This window comes from Rhea pennata, chromosome 2 (assembly GCF_028389875.1).
Source record: "Rhea pennata isolate bPtePen1 chromosome 2, bPtePen1.pri, whole genome shotgun sequence".
Lineage (NCBI taxonomy): Eukaryota > Metazoa > Chordata > Aves > Rheiformes > Rheidae > Rhea > Rhea pennata.
In genome coordinates this window covers 18,868,515-18,894,235 of record NC_084664.1, presented here as the reverse complement: position 1 = coordinate 18,894,235, position 25,721 = coordinate 18,868,515, and the positions used below count along the sequence as shown (strand labels likewise).

At 37.5% G+C, this 25,721-nt stretch overlaps 1 protein-coding gene across 1 annotated transcript in view; it reads left to right on the top strand.

Annotated features, from left to right (window-relative positions):
- The window catches only part of MYO3A (myosin IIIA), a 116,470-nt gene that overhangs the window by 67,106 nt on the left and 23,643 nt on the right, over positions 1-25,721 (top strand). Inside the window, exons 16-28 of the mRNA XM_062567690.1 lie at positions 212-338; positions 1,047-1,257; positions 3,055-3,202; positions 10,276-10,429; positions 11,518-11,606; positions 13,462-13,591; positions 16,297-16,376; positions 16,512-16,553; positions 17,029-17,106; positions 19,498-19,703; positions 21,791-21,902; positions 22,474-22,636; positions 23,254-23,340. Coding sequence (XP_062423674.1) covers positions 212-338; positions 1,047-1,257; positions 3,055-3,202; positions 10,276-10,429; positions 11,518-11,606; positions 13,462-13,591; positions 16,297-16,376; positions 16,512-16,553; positions 17,029-17,106; positions 19,498-19,703; positions 21,791-21,902; positions 22,474-22,636; positions 23,254-23,340 — 1,627 coding nt within the window. The remainder of the gene's footprint in view (positions 1-211; positions 339-1,046; positions 1,258-3,054; positions 3,203-10,275; positions 10,430-11,517; positions 11,607-13,461; positions 13,592-16,296; positions 16,377-16,511; positions 16,554-17,028; positions 17,107-19,497; positions 19,704-21,790; positions 21,903-22,473; positions 22,637-23,253; positions 23,341-25,721) is intronic.

Below are 25,721 nucleotides of genomic sequence, written 5' to 3'. Positions count from 1 at the left end.
TTGAAAGAGGCTTGTACCGAGTATGGAAGAGAGAAAAAGTACTGAAGAAAGTATTCCTAAAAGTAGTGGGCATGTGGCAGACAAGTGAGAAAAAGTGATTGTTCCAGGTATAGGAAGCAACACACTCGACAGAACAGCATGCTGGTCACACAAACCAAAGTGACAAATCTGTCAGGCTATTAAGTGTTACATCTTTTTAATATACTTTCAGGAACTTGGAAGTGTGTACAGTGTTCTGGCTGCCATTTTAAATGTGGGTAACATTGAATTTTCTGCAGTGGTATCTGAACATATGATTGACAAGAGCAACATTTCCAATCCAGCAGCCCTTGAGAATTGTGAGTGGTTTTTTTTTTTTTTTTGATTCAAGATTACTTCCTTTAGTGTTTTATTAACCAATGTCTTTTACTGCAAAAAGGTTGAAAACTGTATTCACGTGGAAATTTGGCAAGAATAATTAAATACTGAAGTTGAATTAATTGCAGAAGGAGTTTTCCATTTTATGTGCCTGATTTTACTAACCAGATAGTGGTATTCAGAAAACATGATAAATACTGGAGATGCCTGAAAAGAAAATCTTTGATTTTTTTTTCAAGATATTTTGAACATTTTATGAAGAACTTTATGAACATTTTGATTTTTTTTTTCGTTATTTTTTCCACAGCCTCATTACTTACTCTCTGCCTGTATACAATGAAATACAGTTTACTCTTTGGAAGGGATACCTCACATTGTAGGTTGCAAGAGGCAGAGGAAGGGAGAGGGCAAAGACACTCAAGGAAGTTACTGTTCTTTTTCAATAATTATAGGAGGGGAGAGAATTAAGTCTTCACACTATCTTCTTACATGTTTCCTTGTCATAGGTAGAAAAATATTGTGCAACTGGGAAAGACACATGCCTTTTTTGAAGAAAGGAAGATAGCAGAGGATGGTAGACTTTGATTTGGCCCTTATTCGTAACATATACTTGCAACCTGGACCAAAGCAATGCATGTATTTCCTTCAAAAATCTGTCTCTGAGCTATGTTCATGACTTTACTTGTTAGGTGCTTCCTTGCTGTGTATTCAGGCAGATGAACTGCAAGAGGCCCTCACCTCTCATTGTGTAGTGACTCGAGGAGAAACGATTATTCGTCCCAACACCGTGGAAAAAGCAACCGATGTCCGAGATGCCATGGCCAAAGCACTGTATGGACGTCTCTTCAGTTGGATAGTCAATCGCATCAATAGTTTACTCAAGCCTGACAAGCATTTAAGGTAAAGGAAACATTTCCAGAATTAAAAGGTGTTTTCTGTGAAACTAATGTTTTACACTAGAGCATTAATTTTAATTAACTAAGCTCTTCTATTTTTTCTCTGATACTTTTTTATTTTGTTCTGTTTTTTCTCTGATACTTTTTTATTTTTGACAACACCAGGTAAAAAAGAAGTTTTTGTCCTGTTTATAGTATTTAGTGGGAGTACAGTAGATGTTGATAATACGGGCATTTGCTATTTTCCTATGTGTTGTCTACTTAGAGTAGACATTGTAAACTATGTGTAACTATTGAATGACATATTAACACTTCTTCCTTTTTCTCTTCCTGTTTACTCATAGTACTCAGGGTCAACTCTTGATGTTCATCTGTTGATTATACAGGTTGAATTCTGCTCTCATTTGCACCCATGTTGTTGCTTGTGCTGTTGCTTTACAAATACATATATGAGAGTGGTTTCCAGATGTATTAGCTGAGATTAATGCCCAACCTGTCCTTAAACAAGAAAGATGCTAGGAATGAGGATATACTGTGTCAGACAAATTCATCAAAGAAGGACTAATGCAGCTTGCGTTGTGAGTCCTGTAGGTCAGGGCCCTCTCTGGCTGCTAGCAGAGCTCTCTCCAAATTGAATACTCACTGTGACAAAGTGGAGGTTCAACTGTGCAAAAATGTTCACTGTACAAAAACCCCGAGGTCTGCTTTGGTTTTGTGGTAATAAAACAATTTATATTTGCTAGTTTATTGTAATTAGCTCTGGGAAGGAACTGGGCAGACAAATTTCAGCAGTTTATTCACCACAAAGTGTAATTTCCAGACAGATAAAATGATTACAAAATTCAGATCAAGATCAGGAAGTATTTTTGGTATCTCTGAAATGACACACTTTTGATTTTCAAATTGACTTCTCAAAGGGGCTTATTCACAGGTATCTTGAAGCAGGTTCTGCATACCTAATAACCTATATATTTTGTGAAAAAAAAAACAATGTTTAGATATAGCTCAAATGCGGTTTGTGGGTAGAAAGTAAGTTTTTTAAAAAAATTTAGCTATTAAAAAATACTAATGCCAACCTCAGTTTGTTAGAAAAATATATCTTTGTGTTATTTTTTGTTTCAGCCAGTAGGTAAAAGTATTAATGTTTTTTCAAGTTGCAGAAATGATCACATAGCTCTCAGAATTCCTTGGCCTAAAACTTCAAACTAGTAGTACTTATCTGGAATTTGACTGGTAGTGTAAATTCATACCACACTCCAGTACTTAATACTCAGACTAGTTACTTAGATGCATAAAAGTTCTATATATTCATTCTTTGGACTGTCATGTTCAAATAAGCAAATTTAATTGTTGAAGATCAATAATATGAAGGAATAATCTTTAATTTCAGCATGGAATTTCTTTGATTTGAGGGTACAATTGAGTAAAGCCTGTTTTATTACAAGAGAAACAAAAAGAACTGCATATTGTTTTTGCACTGTAGTGAGATTCTTACAGTAGATTAATGACTAATAGATATTATTTTAGAAAGAAAATTACAAATCCTCTATGATTATCAGTTTACTTTGTACTTACATGATTCAGTGTATCTGGTCTGCAAATACAGTCATCTTTGAATTTATGTACACTTACTATACTTCAAATAAAAATTTGTTATCTTAAGAGAAGTCTAGTTTAGCAAAATTCATCCTATTTAATTGCCTTACAGACTTGGCGTATTTTCTGCTGTTGTGAAATAATAATGGAGCTAGTCAGTGTAAAATAATTGAGATACAATAAAAAGTTTATTTAATCTTTGCAGTGGAAATGATGATGGTTTGAACATTGGAATTCTTGATATCTTTGGCTTTGAGAATTTCAAAAAAAATTCCTTTGAACAACTCTGTATCAACATTGCCAATGAACAGATTCAGTTCTACTTCAATCAGCATGTCTTTGCTTGGGAACAGGTATGTTTTGAATACTTTGATAAAGTTTAGTATTGCTGAAAATAAAAAACTTTCTCTCAGGAAATTACACTGTTTTTTTCTCCATAACAAGTTGTAAATTGCCGATTACAACAATTTTTTTCTGAGTATGTATTGTATGAAGTACTGCTGGATTGCTATTTGCAAGTAAAATGCCCACTTAAAATGTATTAAACTTGAAATTTATAGTATCTAAGCAACAGAATACAGTGATAATCAGTCTGATGCAAATGAAATGTTGTTTTCCTGAAGAATAACAAGTGATGTAACGTACAATTCTACAGTAAAAAAATGTAAATGAGTGGTAACATAATTTGTAAAGTGTAGCATTCAATAATAGGTTACTAACAAGCGTAATGAAAACTGAAATTTCATTGTTAAAGACTGGAAATCTTGCAATAATTTTGTTCTTATTCAGGAAATAAATAGACTATGCTAAATAATGATGGATTTAGTCTAAATGATTTGAGGTATAACAGAGAAAAGGAATAGAAACATAATTATAAAAGTTAATGAGATTCAAGGGGACAGTGAAACACCTCAAAGAGTGGTCATCTCAACTTTGTAAAGAATTCCATGAAAATGACATTAATCATCTTTAAATCTTTATTCCCAGTTATTTCAGGAAATACTGTCTTGCAGTCCTAGATCTTGTAGTTATTTTTAATAGATTCATGTTGGAGATTTCTCAGTCACAAATCCTTCTTTGTCCTTAATACCATCTAAGAGAGAAATTAGCTTCAACTACTGTAATTGCTTAGGTACCTTCTTTCCGAATACGTAAATTCACATAAAAATAGCACGTGGCTACTGCTGTTTCTAACAGCTTGTTGGGGGTGATGGCCAAGTAATGAAGAAGGAAATAGTACAGACTGAAGAGTTGTTCTTAATTCCAAACAGAATCCAGGCAATTAAAGATGCAACAGTCAATGAGATTTTATTGTGCCAGATGTTGGTAAAGAATGTAGTTTTCTTTCATGAAATATGATTTCTATGAAAGCAAAAGAAAATATAGAAGTGTATGTCGATATCTATAATATGGGTTCTGGTTATATAAGAACCCAGTTCTTATCTCAAGCTACTTTGAAAGTCAACATCAATAATGTTCTCTTCCTGCTTATGTTGGGAGTTGATAGTAAGGCAAGAGAAGGTCTTGCAGATTTCCTGTTAGTATGAGACACCCCATTTCTTAATCCTTAGGGACACTGTCCGTTTCACAGGGTTTTTGAAGGAAGAAAGTGAAAATTGGTGTAATTGTTATTTTAAGGAACTTCTTTCTGCTCAATTGTAGTTACTGATTCTCTACATGGTCCAGATTCACTCATGGACAGTGTGATTTCACTTGCTGCTCACTTCAGTGGCAGAAAGCATAGGAGGGGAGGAAAATTTGAAAAATGTTCATAGCTTTGCTTTCCTGGGGAATGTGGCTTTCTAAAAATATAGCCTCAGAAGTGATAGGGATAGTAAGTTAGGATATAGTCAGAGATCCAAAGCTTTGTTGTTTAGGGCATTCCCTAAACAGCCTCTCTTAAGAGCTACATTACCATTTAAAGTTGCTCTTTTAAATGGGCAAATTGCAAAGAGCACTCCCCCAGCATCCTTCAGGAATAAGCACCCTGGGCATAGTTGCCTTAGCAGAATTAATGAAGAATGTCATATGTCTTAGTAAATAGCATATGTTTGCCAGAGTGATATAGGTGGCTCAGTAAATGATAAACATACCAAAAACATGGTGTATTGTACCATTCCTTCTTTTTTATATTTGTCAGTGGCAAGGCAGGATGAAAAGCACTAAAATGTTAGGTAATGTCAGCAAATCAGGAATTAGACAAAAGGCGTGGATGTGCTGCTACTGTCACTGCTTTCAGTCTGGCACAGCTGTAGTTTCTTCTCTGCTCTCTCCTCTCGTACAAGTGAAAGAGAATGTAACCTGCTATCGCGGGTGGAAGGGGAGTGATAGAGAAACTGGTGTCTGCCATGTTGTACTTAATATTAAAATCTGTGGCACTTGCAGAATTCTGTAGCATCTTTAAAAACAAAAGAGAGCAAAAGCCCATTTTTTCTTACCACCATCAGCAAGCCATTGGTTCTGTTGCCAAATCTCAATGTGCAGACAGACAAGCACAGTCATCTCACATAAAAGACCCTGGTGTCCTTTGATGCACTTCCATTGCTCTTGGTGCAATAAAGAATCAAAACATTATAGATCTTTTGTTTCCTACGTTAAAAAAAAAATCTTGGTTGAAACCAAATGTTTCATGTTCTGGTGTCTTGTACATTACACAGTGCCTTACAAGGCTCTGTGCAAAAGTGCTGGGCAGAAACTGAGGACAGCTTCTACCTCTGAACCTCTCAACCTCATCAGTAACATGGAGATACTAATTCTAAACAAGCTTTATAATGTACTATTAGATCACTGATCTAAGAAAAAGTGCCATTGCTACTCATGTATCATCTGTGTCTTTTATGCATTGATGCAGTGAATGAGGGAACTGTAATATATAAAGAAAAACAATGTCTGGTTTCCCTAAGGAAGAGTTTGGTTTTTTTCCTGTAGGTGGCCATTGACCTTTGCTTATAAGATAGTCAGAGTGAGAAGTGCTTTCTGTTTTTCCTTTAGCTTCCTACCAAGCGATGCTGAAAATTGCCTACCGGGAATGAAGTTCACAAGAATTGTTCAATATTCAAAAATCCTTTATATGAATGTTTTTCATAGCATTTACTGTCCCTATTGTACTCCTAATATGGTTGTGCAGGGTTTTAATCATCTTCTCAAAGTTACTGATATATACAATGTATGCCAAAAATGTGGTGAACAGACAGAAAATACGTTCACAAAGGGAGCCTTCTGGTTATTGTAATAGGGTTTCTTGAGTAATATAATTACTTTCCCCTTCATGCATACACTTTAGTCCAAAATTATATATGGCCCAGAGCTATATTTGCAAAATGAATACAAGACAATAGATGGCATTTTGCTATTACAGGGAATACCCTGCGCTGCACTTTTTGAAATTCTTTGTTGCTGAAAATATAGAGTAGATATTTCTTTCTTTTCAAAATAATATTAAAATTCATTTTTTGTGTAAATTGTATTACAGTATCACTAACCCTCTAGTGTGGTATTGTTCCTGAGTGTGCTGCTTGTTAGCACTGGTCAATCCAGGATACATAACATCAGATATACAGTATTTTAGATGTTGAGGTTGTGGACATAACCTACCCATAGGCATTCAGCCATGCCTGTGGGAACATATTCAGCCTGACAGTGTTCATGTGGTCTGCCGCTGCACGAGGCTAATTTTTTAGTGACAACTGGAAAAACTGTTCCGTGCTCTATATTGAGAAATGAGAATCTGGAATTAAATCAATTCTTTGAGTGAATATGTAGGTTAAAATGAGATACAATATTTAATTTGGCCGTTTTCTATTGAAATCTGGTAATTATTTTGAATCTAGATGGGTTGTATCAAAACCTTGTGAGAATGACATCGTATAATTTTCTTGAATCAAAGAAAACATTTGTATCTTATAATGTATTTCCCCACACTATGCAGGTTTTAAAGGACTAAGAGGAGGCAGCACAATTCGTTCAGCATCACTGTCCCTCAGACCATTTTTTTTTAAGTTAGGAGTCCAAATTTAACAAGCACACAAGCTCCAACTGCTAATTTGGCTCCTAACTTTAATTTCATAAGCAGAAGTTAGAGCTAAGATACTCTTTTGGATTTTAGCCTGTCCCAGTGGTGCAACAGTTACCATGTTATTCCCTAGCTTTCATAGGTTGCTTTGTCATACACAGAGGTTGAGTATGCCTAGAGATTTCACGGGGATAGTCTGCATAGCAGCATGAGGCTCAGGGTGTCTGTTAGAGTACACAGAAGGGCCAAAATAGTGAATATAGTCTTAAACTAGTTTAGATTCCTTATAGTCAGTGGAGACCAGCAGATGCATCTCTGTCTTCGTGGATTGGGAAAGAAATGTGGGCTCTCAGTCACTTCTGTTCTGTGCCTGTAGTTAAGTGGAATGAATGCTGAGACGAACTTTTATTAGGTTGGTATAAAGCAAAGCATAACTTTTGCAGCATTTAGTCCTATTCCTGAAGAAAGTATTTTGCTTATATGTAAGGGAGTGCTGTAAATTAGTTCTCTGCCAGCTCCATAATCTGCAAGTAGCAAGGTCCCAGATAACCTTCCCATTTCATTCTCATTTGCAATTCTGCCGTAACAAGTGAAAGATATGATGTAAAGTATCAAAGATATGTTAGAAATGAGTGATTTTATTGTTATGTCAGAAGGATGCTACTTTTTGGATTAAATACATGCAATGCTTACTTTATATTCATCTTGACAATTTAATCTTCTACTTTACACTGAAGAAGGTTCATTCTGAGTAAGTCTCCAGAGTTTCCATTTAAACCAGAGAGGCATCGTACCACATTCTCATCAAAAAGCCATTACTTTTTTTTAGTAAGCATGAAGATAATTTCCTAATGCATTTAATAATTCTTTTGTTAGTAAGTGAAACCAGTTTGCGCAAGCTAATACTAGTTTTGATCACGAAGAAGACACCATGTGATACTGAGATAAGATAGGAGCCCAAGTTTCAGTATAACTCAGTTATTCCTTTTGACATTCCATCTTTAGGAACACTGTCTAGTGGATTATGTTTTAGAATTTCAATGAGCCACTGTTACTTTAAGGAGCTTTCTTGTCATAAAACATCATTGAGGATTACAGCATCCTATAGTTGATTCAGCTTATTAATTCAAATAAGGTCTATGGCATTAGTTTCATGATGTGCATCATGAAAGCTTTTCTCCTTGCTTCTCTTATCATAATATGATTGAAGACCAGCATTGCGTAAGAAAATGTAATATGGCATCTCTTATTTCTGAGTCATCTGTCACAGTGGTGCCTAGAAGGCTTGGTTATCAGCCCTCCTCCAGGAGCCCGTGGCCAGTGATGAAGTGAACCCATTCCCTGTCCTGCCACGCAGATGTTAGCATTGCAGGGACTGGCAGCACTGCTACGTCATTTAGTCGTCATGATACAGACACAGAAGACTGCGTGGTCATGTAGCTTCATGGTCAGGCCCTGTGCACTGGCAGTGTAAGGAAGGGGAGCACACACTGCTGTTGCGGTGTAGTGCGGCTATTGTAGAGGTCCTCTCGGTCTCAAGGAAGATTTCTTTCAGCATGCTTAACGAGCCTTTCTCACAAGCATTTAAAGTTCAGAGAAGTTAATCATTAGATGTGTTGTCTGTGAGAGCTTGTTTGACAGTGTCACAGAAACGCTCACTGTTTTCTGATATCCCTTTCCCCGCTCCTAAGTGTACTCTTGATAATCTTAAGCAGTAACAGCTGGTTTCATGAATGAAGCATCTGTGTCAGTGCAGTTATAGTCCTCAGTAAAGCTGCCCCTACTCTAGTGTTATCTTCGGGAGATAACGTAGACCTATTCCCTTCCTGCCACTAGCTCCTACAGATACGTAATTAACTTTTTGCCTATATCAGTGATGCATTTATTGCTCTCCTGTCTTGCCCTTCTACTCAGGTCATTGATTAAAGTGAATAGCAAAACTCCACCTGGTATATATCTTGTATTCTCTTTCAAATGGATAAGCAGATTTATTTATTTGGCCCTCTATTTCCAGGACAGTGTAATTGATTTTTTTTTCTACTGTTTTTCTCTGACTTAGAGATGAAGAGATATGAGATCTAAGAACATGTGCTTTTCTGTTGTATGCAGTTAACTGCTTTTCCAAACACACAGTGTGTTGCTTTCTTCAGTCATCCCTGACTGTCATTTAAGTTAAATTGAATGACACATAAGGAGAGCTCTTCCTGGGTTAGAGGTCTTTGAACTCATTAATATTAAATATCAGTCATGTTTGTGACACTCTATTTACAATGAATTCAGGGTAACACGTGTGATGTTACATCATATATTAATACAAGACTTTTATAAATAGAAAAAAGATAAAAGAGTTTATCCTTTGGAAGAGGAATGGTTTTTAAAGTAAACCAAAAGGCTTAGTTATGTGTTCCATATTGTGGGGAGCAGCCTGCACAGGACTAGAGACAGCTGTGGCATACGTAGGAGCATTGTGCAGTGGATAACTGCTACTGCTTTATACAACCCAGACAAAACTAATGGAGGGGCTGCAGCCCTTCTCTCCTCCTGCTCTTGATAAATCTGTGCCTCTGTCTCCCTGAAGGATTAAAGAAAGTCATTGTCATATTCCTCAAGTATACTTTTAAGTAGTTTTCCAACTAAAACCATTGCAACACATAGTGGACACAGTTTTTGTTATTAGTTTTTTCTCAGCCTCACAGGAAGCCAATGGTATTTGCAGTCTTCAGCAACTCCCCTCGCCAAAAAAAAAAAAAAAAAAAAAAAAAAGGAAGGTAAAAAAGTCCTCTATTGTTTTCTAATCATGCTGTATACCTTTCCCTATTTTTTTAAAAGGAGTGAAAATTCCATAGTGGCCAACCTAAGACAATTTCTAGGGCCTTAATGTTTAGAAAGTGTAGGCAACGTAAGAATTTTTTAAGTATTTGAGGATAGGGATCGAACAATTGAGGCCTCTTAATCTAGTAAGCACTTTGGCAAATTTTGGGCACTGCACATCAAGTAGATCTGAGCAATGAATTGGGAATGTAAACATAGGTCCAGATGATTAATAAATATTTTTCACACTGCAGACCAGGAAAATAAATAGACACTGAGGTCTTCCTCTGCAAACACTGTACTATATGTTCTTCAGCTCTGTTTTTTGTTTGTTTGTTTGTTTATTCTTGCATATTCGTTTGAAGCATCTTTAACAAATACACCATAAGAAGAACTTACATATCCAAAGGCAAATTAAAATGTATAGCTCAGCAGTGTGACACATCCCAATTGATATTTGTTTCTGCAAAACTGTGATGTTTTTAGCCCCTTGGCATAGTTTTTTAATGTAGCTTTAATTTTGTACAATTGACAGTTTGTGAATTATATTCTGAAGTGGTGCTGTGTACATGGACAAGATGTGTCTTTTGTCACTTGTTACAGAATGAATATCTATATGAAGGTGTTGATGCAAGAGTTATAGAATATGAGGACAACAGGCCCCTCTTAGATATGTTCCTGCAGAAACCAATGGGTTTATTGTCCCTGCTGGATGAGGAAAGTCGATTCCCCCAAGCAACAGATCAGACGCTTGTAGGTAAGTGTGTGGTTTATTTCATATGCCACAGAATGTCTCCCTGTTTGATTTTGGTTTAGTGAGTTCAGTTTAGGGTATATGCTAGTTGTGTTTTCAATGAGCCCATATTCACACAGGACCTTTCAGGGAGGCATGAGTGCAGGATTGGATGCATTCTTGAAGCTGATACAAGAAACATGCACATACAAGAGTACAAATGAACCTAAGCTGCTGATCCAGGTTTTGAACTCTCTTACCCTCAGGAATTTTTAGCTGCAGGGCTTGAAAAACAGGGATCAAACTGAGTTAAAGCTCTAGGTGCATATGCCAGGAACATTGTTTTCAAAGCTGAGTTGTGTTCAGCTCTGAGGTTTTTGTTGGACTATATCTAAGCAAGAGTTTTGGGACTCTGTAAAGATAATGGCTATGAACCTGATCCTCAGTGCCTTTCAGCAAATCATGTTTCAAGGCTTTTCAACAAAGAAATTAAAATTAAAACACCTAAATATGTTATAATTCAGATCCTGAATATTTCAGTGCTGATGAAATAGTCTCAATTACAGTTGATTTAATTATTTTAGTGGTATTTCTGTACAGGTGAATCTTTTTTTTTAACTTATTTTGGAATGTGCAAAGTGTCAGGATTTAAACCAACATCCAGTCACAAAGCCAATAACAACATTCAGTAACAGAAGCTTTTTATGTCCATACTACAGCAGTTACATGAGCTTGTTGTCTGTCTACCCTTGTATAGACTCTAGAACTGATCACTTCAGCCAATTACTAAATGTTTTCTCACAATTCCTAAGTGTGGTAGGAAGGATTACTACAATGATTTATATGTGAAAACCAAAAGCTTAGAGAGGCATTTTCTGAGATGACACACAAAAAAAAAATGGTACAAAGGGACTGATCCAAGAGCCCCCATGTTCCTCATACAGTGCCTTTTATGGTACCATCATGGTACCATTCTTCTTAAAAACATTAGAGTCTGTTTTGTGCTACTGCGTTTGTCTGAGAAAACAAGCAGTATCCTTAGAGGGATTTGGCTTCAGAACATAATTATTGTACAGTGATGCCAGTAAGATAAACTGTCTGTTTCCTTTCAGAAAAATTTGAAGATAATTTGAAGTCAAAATATTTTTGGAGACCCAAAAGAGTAGATCTAACCTTTGGGATTTATCATTATGCAGGAAAGGTAAGAGACCTAACAATATTAGTTGGGTATTGTGGAATCATAGGGCTGGAAGGAAATGTAAGAGGTCAGTTATTCCAGCATTGGTTCCCAATGTTCATCTCTTCAAACCTGACATGGAAAAGTTGGCAATGACCAACACCTCAAAAATAAATTGAAAAGTTTCCCTCACACAAAAAAAAAAGTAATGGAGCATGTTTTTCTTAAATGTCATCAGGTAAATAAGCTGACTGTATTTAAACAGAACCAAAAAATCGTGATTATATAATGCATCTCTGTGCCCCTCCACCTAGTTCCTCAAAGCCTTGTGCCATGTAGCCACTGCTAATGGAGGAAGATCCATTCTTCCTCCCTTTTACCACAAACCCTACCTCCTCTGCCCTATCTGCCTGAATTCTCGACTCCTTCCCTTGTCATCAGCCAGCTAGTGTGTGCCCTACTTTCTGCTTCATGTAGTCAGCAGTTTTGCCCTCCTGTACAAGATATTTAGCCTTCACACATTGAGGAAGAGCTAGGAGTTGTTGATGCACTAAGGCAAGATACTGTTGATCAGCTGTACCTTGCCTTATGGAAACAGGACCTCGCAGCTACTTTTGTGCTCTTTTAGGGAGTATAGAGTGGGCATTGCTGTCTCACACAGGAAAGTAAGTTGTGCTTGTGCAGTGCTGCAGCAGCTGGCCTGGAAAGAGGCAAGATACTACCTATCACTGACAGATGATAACTTGCCTTTATACAAGACAGCCAGATACAGAAGGCCTGCACTAACTCCTCTGAACCTCACCTCCAAGTGATCACATTTCACAAATGTGGCACATCTCACTGCTGAGAAGTACAGCCAGCATTGTACCCTTCTTGATATCAATCATGGAAGATGGAATTTTACCAGCACCCAGTCAGCCCTGTGCAGTGTTCAAAAAGCTTTATCATCAGGGAATTTTTCCTGCTGTCCAAATTAAATGCATTGCTGTGATTTGAGTTCATTACTTGTAATCCTGTTTAGTGTGGACCTGTAGAACAACTTATTTCCTCTTCCTTTACAATTGTTTTTGTAATTTAAGACTGTTACTGTTTGGCTTTTGAATTTGGGTTTTTTTTTTCTTCTGTTTTAAATATGCCAGTCATGCTTTCTTGGCCATGGATCACTCTCATTGCCCTTTCCCTACCCTTTTCAGACTCTCTAGAACTAATACAAATCTTTCTTGAAAAGCGGTGTCCCAAGACTGACACAGTTTTATATGTGGGTCCTTTAACGCATCACCGAGATAGATCTCTAGAGGTACATTTTGAGTTAGGTGCACTACACCATTCCAGGCAATTTTTAGAGAGATGTCATTTGCCAAAGTGCAACTTGTGATTTTGAAAACTTCCACTGTAATTAACACAGAGATGTCTAGGAAGAGATATTAAGTCCTATGTCTAGTACAACACGATCTGAACGGGTCAGAAAGACTATACGATCACATCAGTAGTCCTGTGTGATACAGCTGAAAGTAAGTACATTGTTAACTGTGCATTAACACTTGTGTTAGTGTAATGGAATACTATAGCAGCATTGTCCTTGTGATAAATACACACTAGCTAAAGCTATTATTAATGCATCTGCCCATTTTCCCTAATGTTTCAAGCTACTTTGGGGAAATAGATTTACTTTTAGAGATCTACATCATAATGGTTCTCAGTATTAAAAAGTTACAACTTTAAGTGACCACAAGAAAGACTGCAAGAGAGAGAGAGCGAGCCTCCTGACTGAAAAACTGTTTGCATCTCTTGTTATATTACAAGCAACATGCCAGGGTGCTGAAATCTACACTTACATTTCAAAAGCCCAGAAGATGCCTAAATGTATTTTTTTAAACAGGTTCTGTATAATGCAAGTGGATTCCTAGCCAAAAACAGAGATACTCTGCCAGCTGATATTGTGCTGCTGCTCCGATCATCTGAAAACAATCTGATACGACAATTAGTAACCCATCCTCTTACAAAAACAGGTACTGCTGTTGTGGTAATCTTTCTGCTTTCCTTCTCTAGCCTTTGTGCTGACCACTGCTGGGTTTCCTATGACCCTTATACGCTTTGTGGCTTAACTTTCCAACCCTAAAATCTATACAGAATGGAGCCCCTGCCATCTTGAGCTGCAGGGGAGGGATTGGTCTGTTCAAGTGACCAGTCAAGTCAAGTGACCTGGTCAAGTGCGAAGGAAGTGGTAAAGGCTCCTTTCAGGGTCCCCTCTTTGGGTTAGGGGAGCAGGACAGAGAGTGGAGTACATCACTTGAGTTGAGGACTGAACAGAAAGACTCAGGTAAATCACTGGCCCTTTTTGGACGGGATGTGTGGATGCTGCCTATTTTGTCCTGGTACAATTTCTCTCTAAAGCAGCAGAGAATCAAGGCTGAGGCTCCTAACATCTAATGCAAAGAGCAAGAAGACACTTCTCTTTTTCCCTAGTCTCTCAGTCCTTTACAGCAGGAAACCAGTGGTGAGCTGGGGCCAAGTTTGGATTGAAGGACTTAAGTTTGTCCCTCCTCAGGGAGTTCTTAAGTGGGGAGAAGGAATATGAGTGGCTCTACCAAAATTATTCTTAACTAAAGTAGTACCTTTGTTGAAGCAGGTTCCTTGCACAGTGTCCTACCTGCCTTTTTAGGTTGATGGGTAAGTCTGCTTACAATGAGAAAATCTAGATGGCAAACATCATTTGTGTCTTGTATTTAAATTCTACCACCAAGCTAAGTAGTGCCCCAGTAACTGGTGTTATTATATTATATATATTACAACCAAGCAAGGCTTATTGTGTTGTATTGCTTCCAGTGTGGTGGGCACTGATACTATAAAAAGGCAGTATAGAAATTTACTTTCTTATACAATTACATGAGAGATGCACTTGCAGTAGAACAGGAAGAAGGTTGAACTGAAGGAGCCTAATGGAAATTTCTCTAAAAGATTATCATACCTTATAGTAACTGAGGTTTTGGCAAAACTCCTACTCTTCACAAAGGGAGCTTAGCTGGTAGAATGCAATATTTGGTCTTGAAGGTCTACTTTTAGTCAATACTCTTGGGAAAACACTGAGCACAACATGCTTCCCTGAATCTTTTGACTCCTGATGCCTGTTAAGATACTAAACAATAACTTCTATGGAGCCAGGTTCAGGATCCACATGGTCCCAAGAACTGATTGCAAGTCGTAAGTAAAGTTTTGCAATGTAACCCTGAAAGTTATTTTAGTCTTCTTGTTAAAAATTATTAAATGCTGTGTGTGAGCTTTCAAAACTGGCCACAAACCATCCAGATGCAGCCAAGTAAAAGTTAGGTCTCTGGTCGAAGTTATTCATCTAGAATCAGTGGAAAGGTAGAAGCATATCCAGAATGTAGCCCATCCTGCCCGTCTCAGGTGTTTCTCTCAGGATGGGATAAAACTCCTCTGAAGGTACCTGTCTCCACTGAATATGGTGGGGTTCTGTAGACACCTCACTTTCAGATAGCTAGTTAGGTGTGAGTAATCCTCTTTCTTTCCTTCCCACTCCACGATGCTCAGTTAAGCCCAGTGAGTTTTCAGCGCTTGATATCATCACATAATACATAGCACTCTAGCTGGGAATGCATTATACTTGCATCTGTTCATCCAAGTCTTGTCCACCTGTTATGGATAAGAGGTAAGCACAGAGAGATTGTATACAGAGTCTCACAGTGCACAGTGAGATTACAGAGGTGTTATGTTAGTAGCAGAAGCAATGGTAGCATGCAGTAATGGTTGGAGTTTCATCAGCATAAAAGGACATTGTGTAAAACTCAGAAGTCCTGTTATTACTCTTTCAGAAAACCAGTATCTGCATAAACCACTCCAATGCACCTAGTCCTTCAAGTCATTATAAGGCTATTACTTGACTTACTTGACTACCAGTGCTGGAGTCATAAGACTATGTCTATGCTGGTAAACAAAGTAGGGACAGTGAACTGTAGCTGAAACACTGCCATGTTATTGCTCATTCTGATTAATATAGTTGGCATGCCTCCCTGCGACAATTTTGGTCCATGTCAGCTAGAATTCTCTCAGAAATGCCTAGGCACAGTTCAGGAGAAAGCACAGGCCAGAGATGGTTTCCAGCAAACTTTGTGGAAGGAGCCATCCCTATTTTTGCTGGGAGATTAGAAGAGGGGGAAAGTATAGAATTTAGCTGTATAGGCTTTAGTCATCCTATGCCGCTTGCCCTCAGGGCCAGAGAAGGGTACTACCTTATTTTATTAGCTAATATGTGTGTAACCATAGAGATAGATTTCCATGTATACTAATTTATACCATTTATAAATGGAGTTGGTAAAAAAGGGCCTTAAAGTGGAAACAAATTTCATTTGTCCTCATTTTAAGTCATAATTGTTAACTAGGCTGGTACAATGCCATCCTTAGAGTAAAAGAGTACGGGTGCTATAAGATACATCTTTTTTTTTTTTCTTTAGTAGGTGACATAAGTGCTGAGGGAGGAAAAATACAGCCCATGTTTCATCTTTGTGCAGCTTCTTCAGAGCTCATTCCATCCCAAGGGTAAAAGCGGAAATAAGGACATACTCAGGAAAAGCCAGCAATCTTTATAGTCAAATGATTACATTGGGGGCTTGAATAACATGGTATAATGTAGTTCTACATAGTATAAATGAGATCAAAGCATTTTGGTAGGTTGCTTTCTTTCATCTTCCTACAGGTAACCTGGCACACACTAAAAGCAAAACTACAATCAGTTACCAAATGTGGACCCCCCAGAAATCAATCAGTCGTACTAAGGTAAGAAAATGGATTCCATGGTTCTGCATCAAACCCTAATTTAAACTAGAAAGGCAATACTGTTATTGCTACTAAAAGTAAGCAAGTAACCCCTTCCTTGGTTTTTCTCCCTCTTCTATTTTCTTTTCTGTTTAGCTGGATATCTTTGTGTTGTGCAATTCATATTCCTTCCGTGAGGTAAAAAACTAACATTTCCCTTCTTTCTGGCTGTAGTTTTATAACAACGTCAGAAAAGAAAATTACTTCCTAACTGTATTGTGGTAGCAAAAAGAGAGATTAAAATATTGGTCTGGAGTATAGTCATGTTCTGTAGAGAACTACCAAAATAACAGTGGTGCTGAAATTATAGACAGGACCTCAGACATTGCCTCAGACCATGTCAGGTTATTTGTGGCAGTTACTTAGATGTTCAGTTATCAGATTGTGTCCTCTGTGTGTGGGTGTTTGTATATTGTGTAGCAAAGTAATGTAATGTACAAATGTAACAACTTTGTGCTAGTGATCATGCAGTAACTTTTGCAGTTTAGAATACTTTAAAATACTTTTTTTTTATTAATGATGTTCTCTGAGGAGCACTTTGTTGTGGTGTTGAAAAGAGCACTACAGGCTCAGTAGAAATAAGAGATGTCATTTTCTTTCTTGATCTGTATAGAATGAAACTGGAGACACCGGACGTCATCCAAGAGAGACAACCAGCATGAAAACACAGACTGTTGCTTCTTATTTTAGAGTAAGATATCAGATTTTTTTCATAAACTTTTCTAGAGTGGAATCAATATTTATTCCTTCACCTTTGAAACCCACCTGTCCTTCTGCCCAGGCACTTAGGGTCAACAGAGATCCACTTAGAGTTTGTGAGCTGCATATATGGTACAGGGACCATATGATATAAAGGTCTAGAGGATACTGTTATGCCTCACCTTTAACAGACTCAGTTACATAGATGCATTTCTGTCATGGTGCTGCAGGATGATCAATATTAAACTTCACTTTCACTTACCTGCTTTTCCCAAAGGGATATAAAGACACGTTGGACATTGGTGGTATGGCCTTTCTTTAAGAATCTTGGAAACAAGGGGCCAAATTTAATTTAGAGCATGAGCTCCACACCAATACCTTGATGATCACCAGTCTAGAGGCTGTTCTAAGTCAATCCCTGCAGCTCTTCGGCAGTCCTCTTCACTTTCCCTAGCACTGGCATGCTGCTTGGTCCTGCCACAGAAAATGGCTGTGATGAGCATTCTTTCCTGTGCAGTGAGGCTTAGAGTTGGCTCAGTGCAGCTCAGTTCTGAATTTCCAACTCTCATTGACTCATATCTTCCAGTAAAAACATAAAGGTGGCTCGGGTAATGTCTGTGCTTCAGGGTATTACTAGCAAATCTATCAGCAGATGCTGCAAGTGATTTGCGAAAGTGCAAGTGATTTGCACTTTTAAATTACTATTTTATGTAGTGGAAATCCCTGTCCAGATCATGCTAGCTACTGCTCTTAATGAAGGATTCACCCTCAATTCCACTGGTATACTCATATGCAGTAATCTGTGGGTGACTCAGAAAAGCATCTGCCACCCTAGACCAGGTAGTTAAAAAATGGATCCATTAGCCTGTCCTACTTGTTTGAGTTCCATTGCCACGGCAGTGAAGAAACTAATTAAACACTTTGCTGCACGATGCAGCTTCTGTCCATAATGGAATTGCACATTTTAATAGGAAACATATGGCTCTTGACGTCCTACACTAACTTCATGTATCTAACCTACTGCTGAACTGCATTACCTCCTGGCTGCTTGCTTCTGTTGAATCAGGTTGAATCTTGAGGAATGAGTCTCCTCCTTTGTGTTTTAATAAGATCCTTCTACAAAGCAATTTTATAAAACACATGTTGAGATTATTTGCAGCCAAATTCACCTCGGTTGGCATTTGGGGAGCTACAAATTGCACCCCCTCTAGTAGTCTGGTACCCTAGTAAGGTAGGAAGAGTACGACTTGAATTGTGATGTTGTGCATTTCTAGTTTTGCCCTCCTCAAAGGTTTCCTCCTGACAGGGCAGCTTATAGTATCACCGTCAGTCTATATAATGAACAGGATGTGCTGGACCAGAGCAGTTTAAGCAGATCCTGTCTGGGTTGGCTTTAATTTCTTCCAGGCTAACAAAGGGATGGTGATATTTACTGCCTTATTGCTCTTCAACTTCTCATCCTTAGATTGATGATTTACTTTCTGGATGAATGAGGATCTTCAAATATATGGCAATAAGAAAAAAAAAAAAAAAAAAAAAAAAAAAAAAAAAGGTGGATTTTAATTATCTAACAAGACTCACAGAGAAGCAAAAATTTTAGAGAGAATTCTGTCATAAATTAAGCCAGATGATATAATTAAGAAAGATGGGGGACTTTAAGGGATACAGTTCTTTCATCAGATCTGACAGCATTTAACGATAACACTGTTACTAATACAGTTCAGTCAGTGATGCACACTCCAATCCAGATGTGATTGCCCACAACACTTTTTCATTCCCTGTCTTCAGTATTAGGCATAAAATTTTCATTCATGTATGTATGTGTTTTCAACAACAGGAGAATGAGAGGTATGTTTTTAAAAATATTCCTCATTTAACCCTTCCTACTTCTGCAGTTATACTCAGAATTCAGTTGTGCTCTAGTGTACCTTTTTTCAGCTGCTAAATGTGCTGCTTAATATGAACTGCTGTGGCAGACCCAACCCAGCAGCTGCTGTTATGTCAACTGGTCATCAAGGGAACTTTCAAAAAATAGATCAGTTTTTAGAGCTGTGATTAAAGATACTGCTGCTTCCAATAACAAAGCTAGTGTTGGCAGTACCACAAATTATTACAGGTTGTGAGAATGTACTAGGTGTAATTTGATACTTGCATCCATTTGCAGTCAGTGTTGCTCTCAAGTAGTATTTACCCTGTTACTTAGATACCACATCACAGCTATAATTGCTGTTGGGCCATTTACTTCATTCACCGTTAAAGTACCACTTTACTGAAATGCAAATGGGTACAAGGTTCTGCTCATGCAAAATCAATTTTCAGATTCATAAAAACCTGCAGGTTTTATGAATATTCAAGTGGCAAATATCTTGTGATTTTCTTTCAGTATTCTCTGATGGACTTGTTATCCAAAATGGTCGTTGGCCAGCCTCATTTCGTCAGGTGCATCAAGCCAAACAACGACCGGCAGGCAAACAAGTTTGATAAAGAAAAAGTGTTGGTTCAGCTGCGTTATACAGGAATTCTGGAGACAGCAAGAATTAGAAGACAGGGTTATTCACATCGTATACTCTTCGCTAACTTCATAAAACGGTACATTGGTGTGAAGAAGTCTTCTTCTCTCTTTTCATTGTTTCTCAGTGTTTGCAAAGCATCAGCACTGTCTTTGGTATGATCTTTAAAGAAAAAATACAGATATTTTCTGTGACGAACATTACAAACTAAATGAGAAAGAATAGTTCAGGCACAAGGTTAGTGACCCCTTTTGGATTGATAGGGAATGATGATGCATCTCAGGATGATTGTTTCTCAGGATGACTGTTTCAGGCTCCCTGAGCATTTGGGTAGAATTGCCTTGTTTGGAGTCAGAAAGATTTGGGGATTAGAAATGTAACACTTCAAAGCATAGAATTTGGAGCAAGAGCCTTTGAGGAGCACTACAGTTTCTCTAGCACTGCTCTGCACTGTACAGCATCTGATTCTCCAGGGGCAAATGATAATTTGGTATTGCTAATTTAGAGCTGAGAAGTTCATTAAAGTGCATAGTTCTGTTTAAAAAGTAATTTCTAAATATTAGTCATTTGTCAAGAAGACTAATGAACTTGCTATGATTTTATGATCTCTTTAACTACCTCTTCTTCCTCCACTTCCAAAAATCAATAATGAGCGTTTAAGCTGTACTTTTCTTTTACAAAGAAACTCAACTGAATCAGAACTTAGATTTATGGAACAGGGATCTAAATTGGGAAGAAGCAAGCAAGTGGCATCCGTTTAGACAGAAACTCTTAAAAGTAACGGTGCACTGGACACAGACAGCTATCAGCACAGTGCTGCAGATGCCAAGGTAGGGAAAGGGCGAACACAGTGATGGTTTTACGGCATTGTGCCTGGAAGGAGCGTTGATGGAACTATTACTGTGTCAGTATTACAAATGCTGCATTGGAAAGGGTAGTTATCAGTGTACCAAGATGTGCTGTGGCTTTTGCTTGCTGCTTTCTATCAAAATTTTTAATATTCAAGTAAAAGAGAGGAAATCAGTGAACATAATGGGGAAGCTCTCCAGAGAGTGTGCTTCTGACGGCAGTGGGGCTGTGCAGATCTCCAGCACTGAGGATATGACCTCACGCAAGAAGAGTGAAGACTAAATAGCTATCTTCTGACTTATTTTTTTAATAATTGAGAATTATAGGTAGACCTGGAATAATGGTACAGTTCTTTTGTTAGAATGAAAATAAGTTGATACATTGTGTTGTTTTTTTTTTTTTAAAAAAAAAAAAAAAAAAGAAAAGAAAAGTAGCTGCAGAGCTGCAGGACTTGGTGGTGATGATGACACCAGCATTGTCTATCTTGTTATTATGCTATGAGGAAATTTGTCCTCATCTGATGTCTGTATATAGACTAAATAACAAGAAAAAAACCAAAAAAAAACAACAAAAAAACCAGAATACAGTGCCAGGAAGTACACATAATGGTATTCATATAATTTTGCTGAATTAAAGAAACAAGATAAGTAGGGCTAATTTTGTAATGAAGCATTCTGGAGAGTCCTGGAATGTACAAGAACTGTCCTACCCACTAGCTGAGCTGGTCTGGTATGGGTAATTTTTATGTATGAGCATCTTGACCTGTTTTTCCAGTCAAGGTTAGTTCTGAGAAATCAATCTGATAAATTAAATGCTTACAAATTATGTCATAACTGCACATATGTTCCAAAGACATCCACAAAACTGAATGCAAGGAGGTAACAAGACCTGGGATGCGTCTCACTGACAGCAACAATCAAAAGTGTAAATGGGTCTAGAGCAAGGTAGGTGTGAAATAAGCTGAAAATCTTCAGAAATATTTTTCTTTTGTCACTGAAATCACTTTCACAGTATGCACAGTGAGAGCAGCAAGCTAGCCAGCCACACCACTTGGGTTGCCCATGTTTTAAAAGCCTTCTAGTGTTGTTACAGACTTACACAACCCTCCAGGGTGTGTGAAATGTCACTCATCCACTTTTAACTGAATTTCTTGGTACTATATATAAATCACAGCAATTTTTTTTAGTATGTGGTTTTGTTCTGTTCAGTGCTGTTTTCTTTCTTGCAGTTGTTTTACTTATTTAAATGAATGATTTAAATATATTTATACCTGTTGCTTAGTGTTAATGGAATAAGGAATCCTGTATTTGTCTTTAGGTATTACCTTATCTGTTACAAAACAAATGATGATCCTCCAGTCAGCCCAGAAACATGTGCTGCCATCCTGGAAAAAGCTCACCTTGACAACTGGGTTCTTGGAAAAACTAAGGTAATTTTTTTAATATACTATGTTATTGCACTATGTGACTGTTAATTTACAAGGCAATTTTCCTCATCCATATGATTGGAGTAGCACTTGGTCTATATTGGTAACAAAAAAACAAAAACAAAAGCCACACACAACACTTTGCTGAGCACTGTTCCCTGATATATAAATTAGCAGGAATGCAGGAAAGTTGAAGGTGCCAGATTTGGATCACTTATGTAATATACATCAGATTTGTAAAGTTGGCAAAACTCTAAACCTCTTGGCCTTGCAAATCAACTTGTAATTACAGCCTCAAGTTGTCTTTCAGTGAAAGCATGAGTAAGCAGGGACCAATAAAGGATGTTGAAGGGGAGAGTAAGGTAAAATAATACCACAAGCAATCAGATTGTTTTTTGTTCTTTAACAAAAATAATCCTTTAGGTAATACTACTAAAGGATGTCTTCTTCATTTGAAACCAGCTTATAATTCTTGCTGATGTTAAATGGATTGAGGAAATGAAGGGAGTGAGAGAGCAAGTCTGTCTAAGTCACGTTAACCAAAACCATTGCTTCTTTGCTTACTCTTTTTAAGGTATTTCTCAAATACTATCATGTGGAGCAGCTGAATTTAATGCGAAAGGAGACAGTGGACATGATTATTTTAATTCAAGCTTATGTCAGAGGATGGCTGGGTTCAAAGAGATACAAAAAGCTAAAGGAGCAAAGGGAACAAAGTGCTATTAAAATACAATCAGGTAATTACTTTAAAACATTTTTGCTTAAAACTAGCATGTGTGTACAGTTGATAGGTGGATGTGCATGCTGAATGCGCATTTTGCTGTTCTCCTGCTGTTACATTTGACATCTTATTTGATGATATCCGTTCTGATGAAGAGAAATTTCTGTTAACCAGGTTATGGCAATCTCTTTCCTGAGGTTTATCAATTTTGCATTTAAAAGACAATGTTAACAATGGAAGGATATGATTGTATAAATGCTACTGTTATTAATAATATCTGGCATGGTCTGACAAGATGGTATAACAATGAAAACATAATGTATTAACTGTCCTAGATAATAAGACCAATTATGCTGTTGATGGAGACATCATTAATTGAAATCTTGTTGCACATTTAGATTCTCTTTTATTTTATATTCATTTAATTTATAACAACATTACTCACCAGAAAATGTAACTTTTACTTATTTTCGTATTGCTTGCACTTGTTTGCCATATCTTTTGAAAGACAAACCTCAGAATTTTTTTAGTGACTATTTTAATGGAGGTCTGTGTTTTCTTCCAGAACCTTTTTATTCTTATAGCCTTTTGTATAACCTAATGGATAATTTAATTTTTCCTATCTTTTTTCAGCTTACAGGGGGTTTGTTGCTCGAAAAGAATATGCAAATGCAAAAAGTAATAAAAATATGGAAAAATATATTACTAGACTTCAAGCAAGTAAGAATTGTTTGCTTTCCTGGCTGTTAATGTGCTGTCTATACACAATACATTAACTCAGATTCTTTGCTATTAACTAGCTGCACTGATAGATTATGTTCATTTACACCTTTTTAGGTATAATTTGTCTATTTTACATTTAAATGCTGTGGTAGAAATGGGTCAGTATACTCCGTTACCTAATCCCAGTGCCTCAAAGAGGTATCGGCCCTTTCCACAGCTGTGAAATGGGCTGAGATAATGCCACAGCAAGACTTTTCACTCCTGGTCTGGTATGTGTAAACATTATAGCTGGTCCTGCTGAAGTCCATGTGTCACTTACGTGCGTATTATATACATGTGCATGCTGTTGTATTAGGAATGTGTTTGTTACATATCAGTAACAGATGTTACATTTAAGATTATAACCTGCAATTACACTCACTTCCCTGATTCTTGTTTGCTATTGTCAGTCCCACCTAGCAAAATATTCCTTCTCTTCTGTGGCAATAAACATCTTGGGCTCAGATCTTTTCCTCACTGTGTTTCTGTGTCCCATTTCCCTGTAGAGATAAGTCCCAAAACCAGATCTAGTCTACCTCTGAAATCAGGAGCCCTACTAGAGGGTGACCAACCTAAAAACAGTTGGCACAAACCTGCATGGTGCTTTCAGTAATTAAAAAGGTGGCTACTCCCAGTACAAGCTGGTCACTACCACTACCCACATTTAAGCTATCTCAGATATAGCTGCATGGGTGGGAATACCCACACTAGTAATGGTTTTAATCATTGACAGGTGTATCTGTTAACTGTTCTAAATCAATTTGAATGTGTACTGAAGAGCACTTCCCTGCAGTCAGTAGAACTTTACCAGTGTAAAATCCAATCTAAAAGCAGAATTAAATCTAGAAGGATGTCAAAATTATTACACGTCTGCCATTCCTCAGTTATACTTCTTCATTTGCTAAATATCCTAATATAAATTTATCACTTTGCTCTGTTTGTTATCTCCCCAACGTTTCTTCTGGTATAGTTTCATTTCAATTTCTTTTCAGTGCAAGAGAGGCCAAATAAGGGGGAAATCCATTTTCACTTAGCTCTCACAGGCATTTTTCAGCTACCATCTCATAACAGGCTCAGCAAACTTCAGAGGGGAACCCAAAACTTTTAAAAGATCAGACCCAGTTTGTATTAACATGTCTGATGACGTGCAACTTGATTTATTTCAAAATAACTCCTGCTGAGTTGCTTTTGTATGGCAATGGAATGAGAATTAGGTGAGGAAATCGAAGAAACTTGGGAAGGATTCTATTTCCATACTGCTTCATCTTTTACACTTTTCTAAGGCCCTATCAAACTGCAGGATAAAACCCAGCAGTGTTAAGTAAGTATCAAATAAGTATCTGGGTTCCTTTACCCTACATCTAGTTATCAATATGTCCCTTTTACAAAGTGCTTCTTACACTGATCCATTGCATCTAATGGAGGTCAAGTTGGTGTAAATTATGGTGCAAAGTATGGGTAAGGAATGCAACAGCAAAAAAAAAAAAAAAAAAAAAAAAAAAAAAAGAATGTGTTAAAGAGAACTGCTTCCGTTTTTTTCCCATTCTTAGGTGAGCTTAACCTTTCCCTATGATGTAAAGCACTCCCAGTAGAGTTGGAGTACAAGTTCCTATCTCTGCCTTCTCTTCAGGATAGATAAATCACTGTATTCTCTATTCCATAGTCTTACTAGCACATTCAAAATAAGAATTCAAAAGAAATATTTTGACAAAACATTATGTTCTTCTTATTTAGTCAGAGATTAGAGGATTTGTGCTGAATCCCTAAAATTGCAGACTTGGCTAAATCACAGTGTTGTGAAAACGTGCCCATTTTTATCAGGAAAAGATTTGCAAGTTCAGGATTTTCTGGAACAACACTCTGAATGGAATTGAGCTTTAATTAAAACACCTCAGTGTAGATATCTAAAAGTATCTGGGTGCCCAAGCTCCTCTTATAGTCAGCAAGGCCTGGATCTTGATTTGTTTCACTCTAAAGCACCTAATAGCTCATTTGTATCTAGTGCCATTTGAAATTGCCAAGGTTATCCTGTCTGACCTCCAGCTATATCCCATATGGGATGCCAACTGTTCGCTCTCCATGTTTTGCCCTATCTGCCAGCTCCATGTGGATGCCTTAGCTATGCTAGAGCACTTCAGATGGCACTAGATACCCATGTGTTGGCAACTGAATTAAGTGGACAGTCAGCTGAGTCATCTCTAGGCTACATTGACCCTAATGGGAGCCTGGAGACCTAGGACAAGTGTAAGCACCTTCACATCCATACCTAAATTTAGTTACCTTAATCTGGAGCAGAATCCCACCCCTTAAACTTCAGCTGGCATAACAGTGCAGGCAAC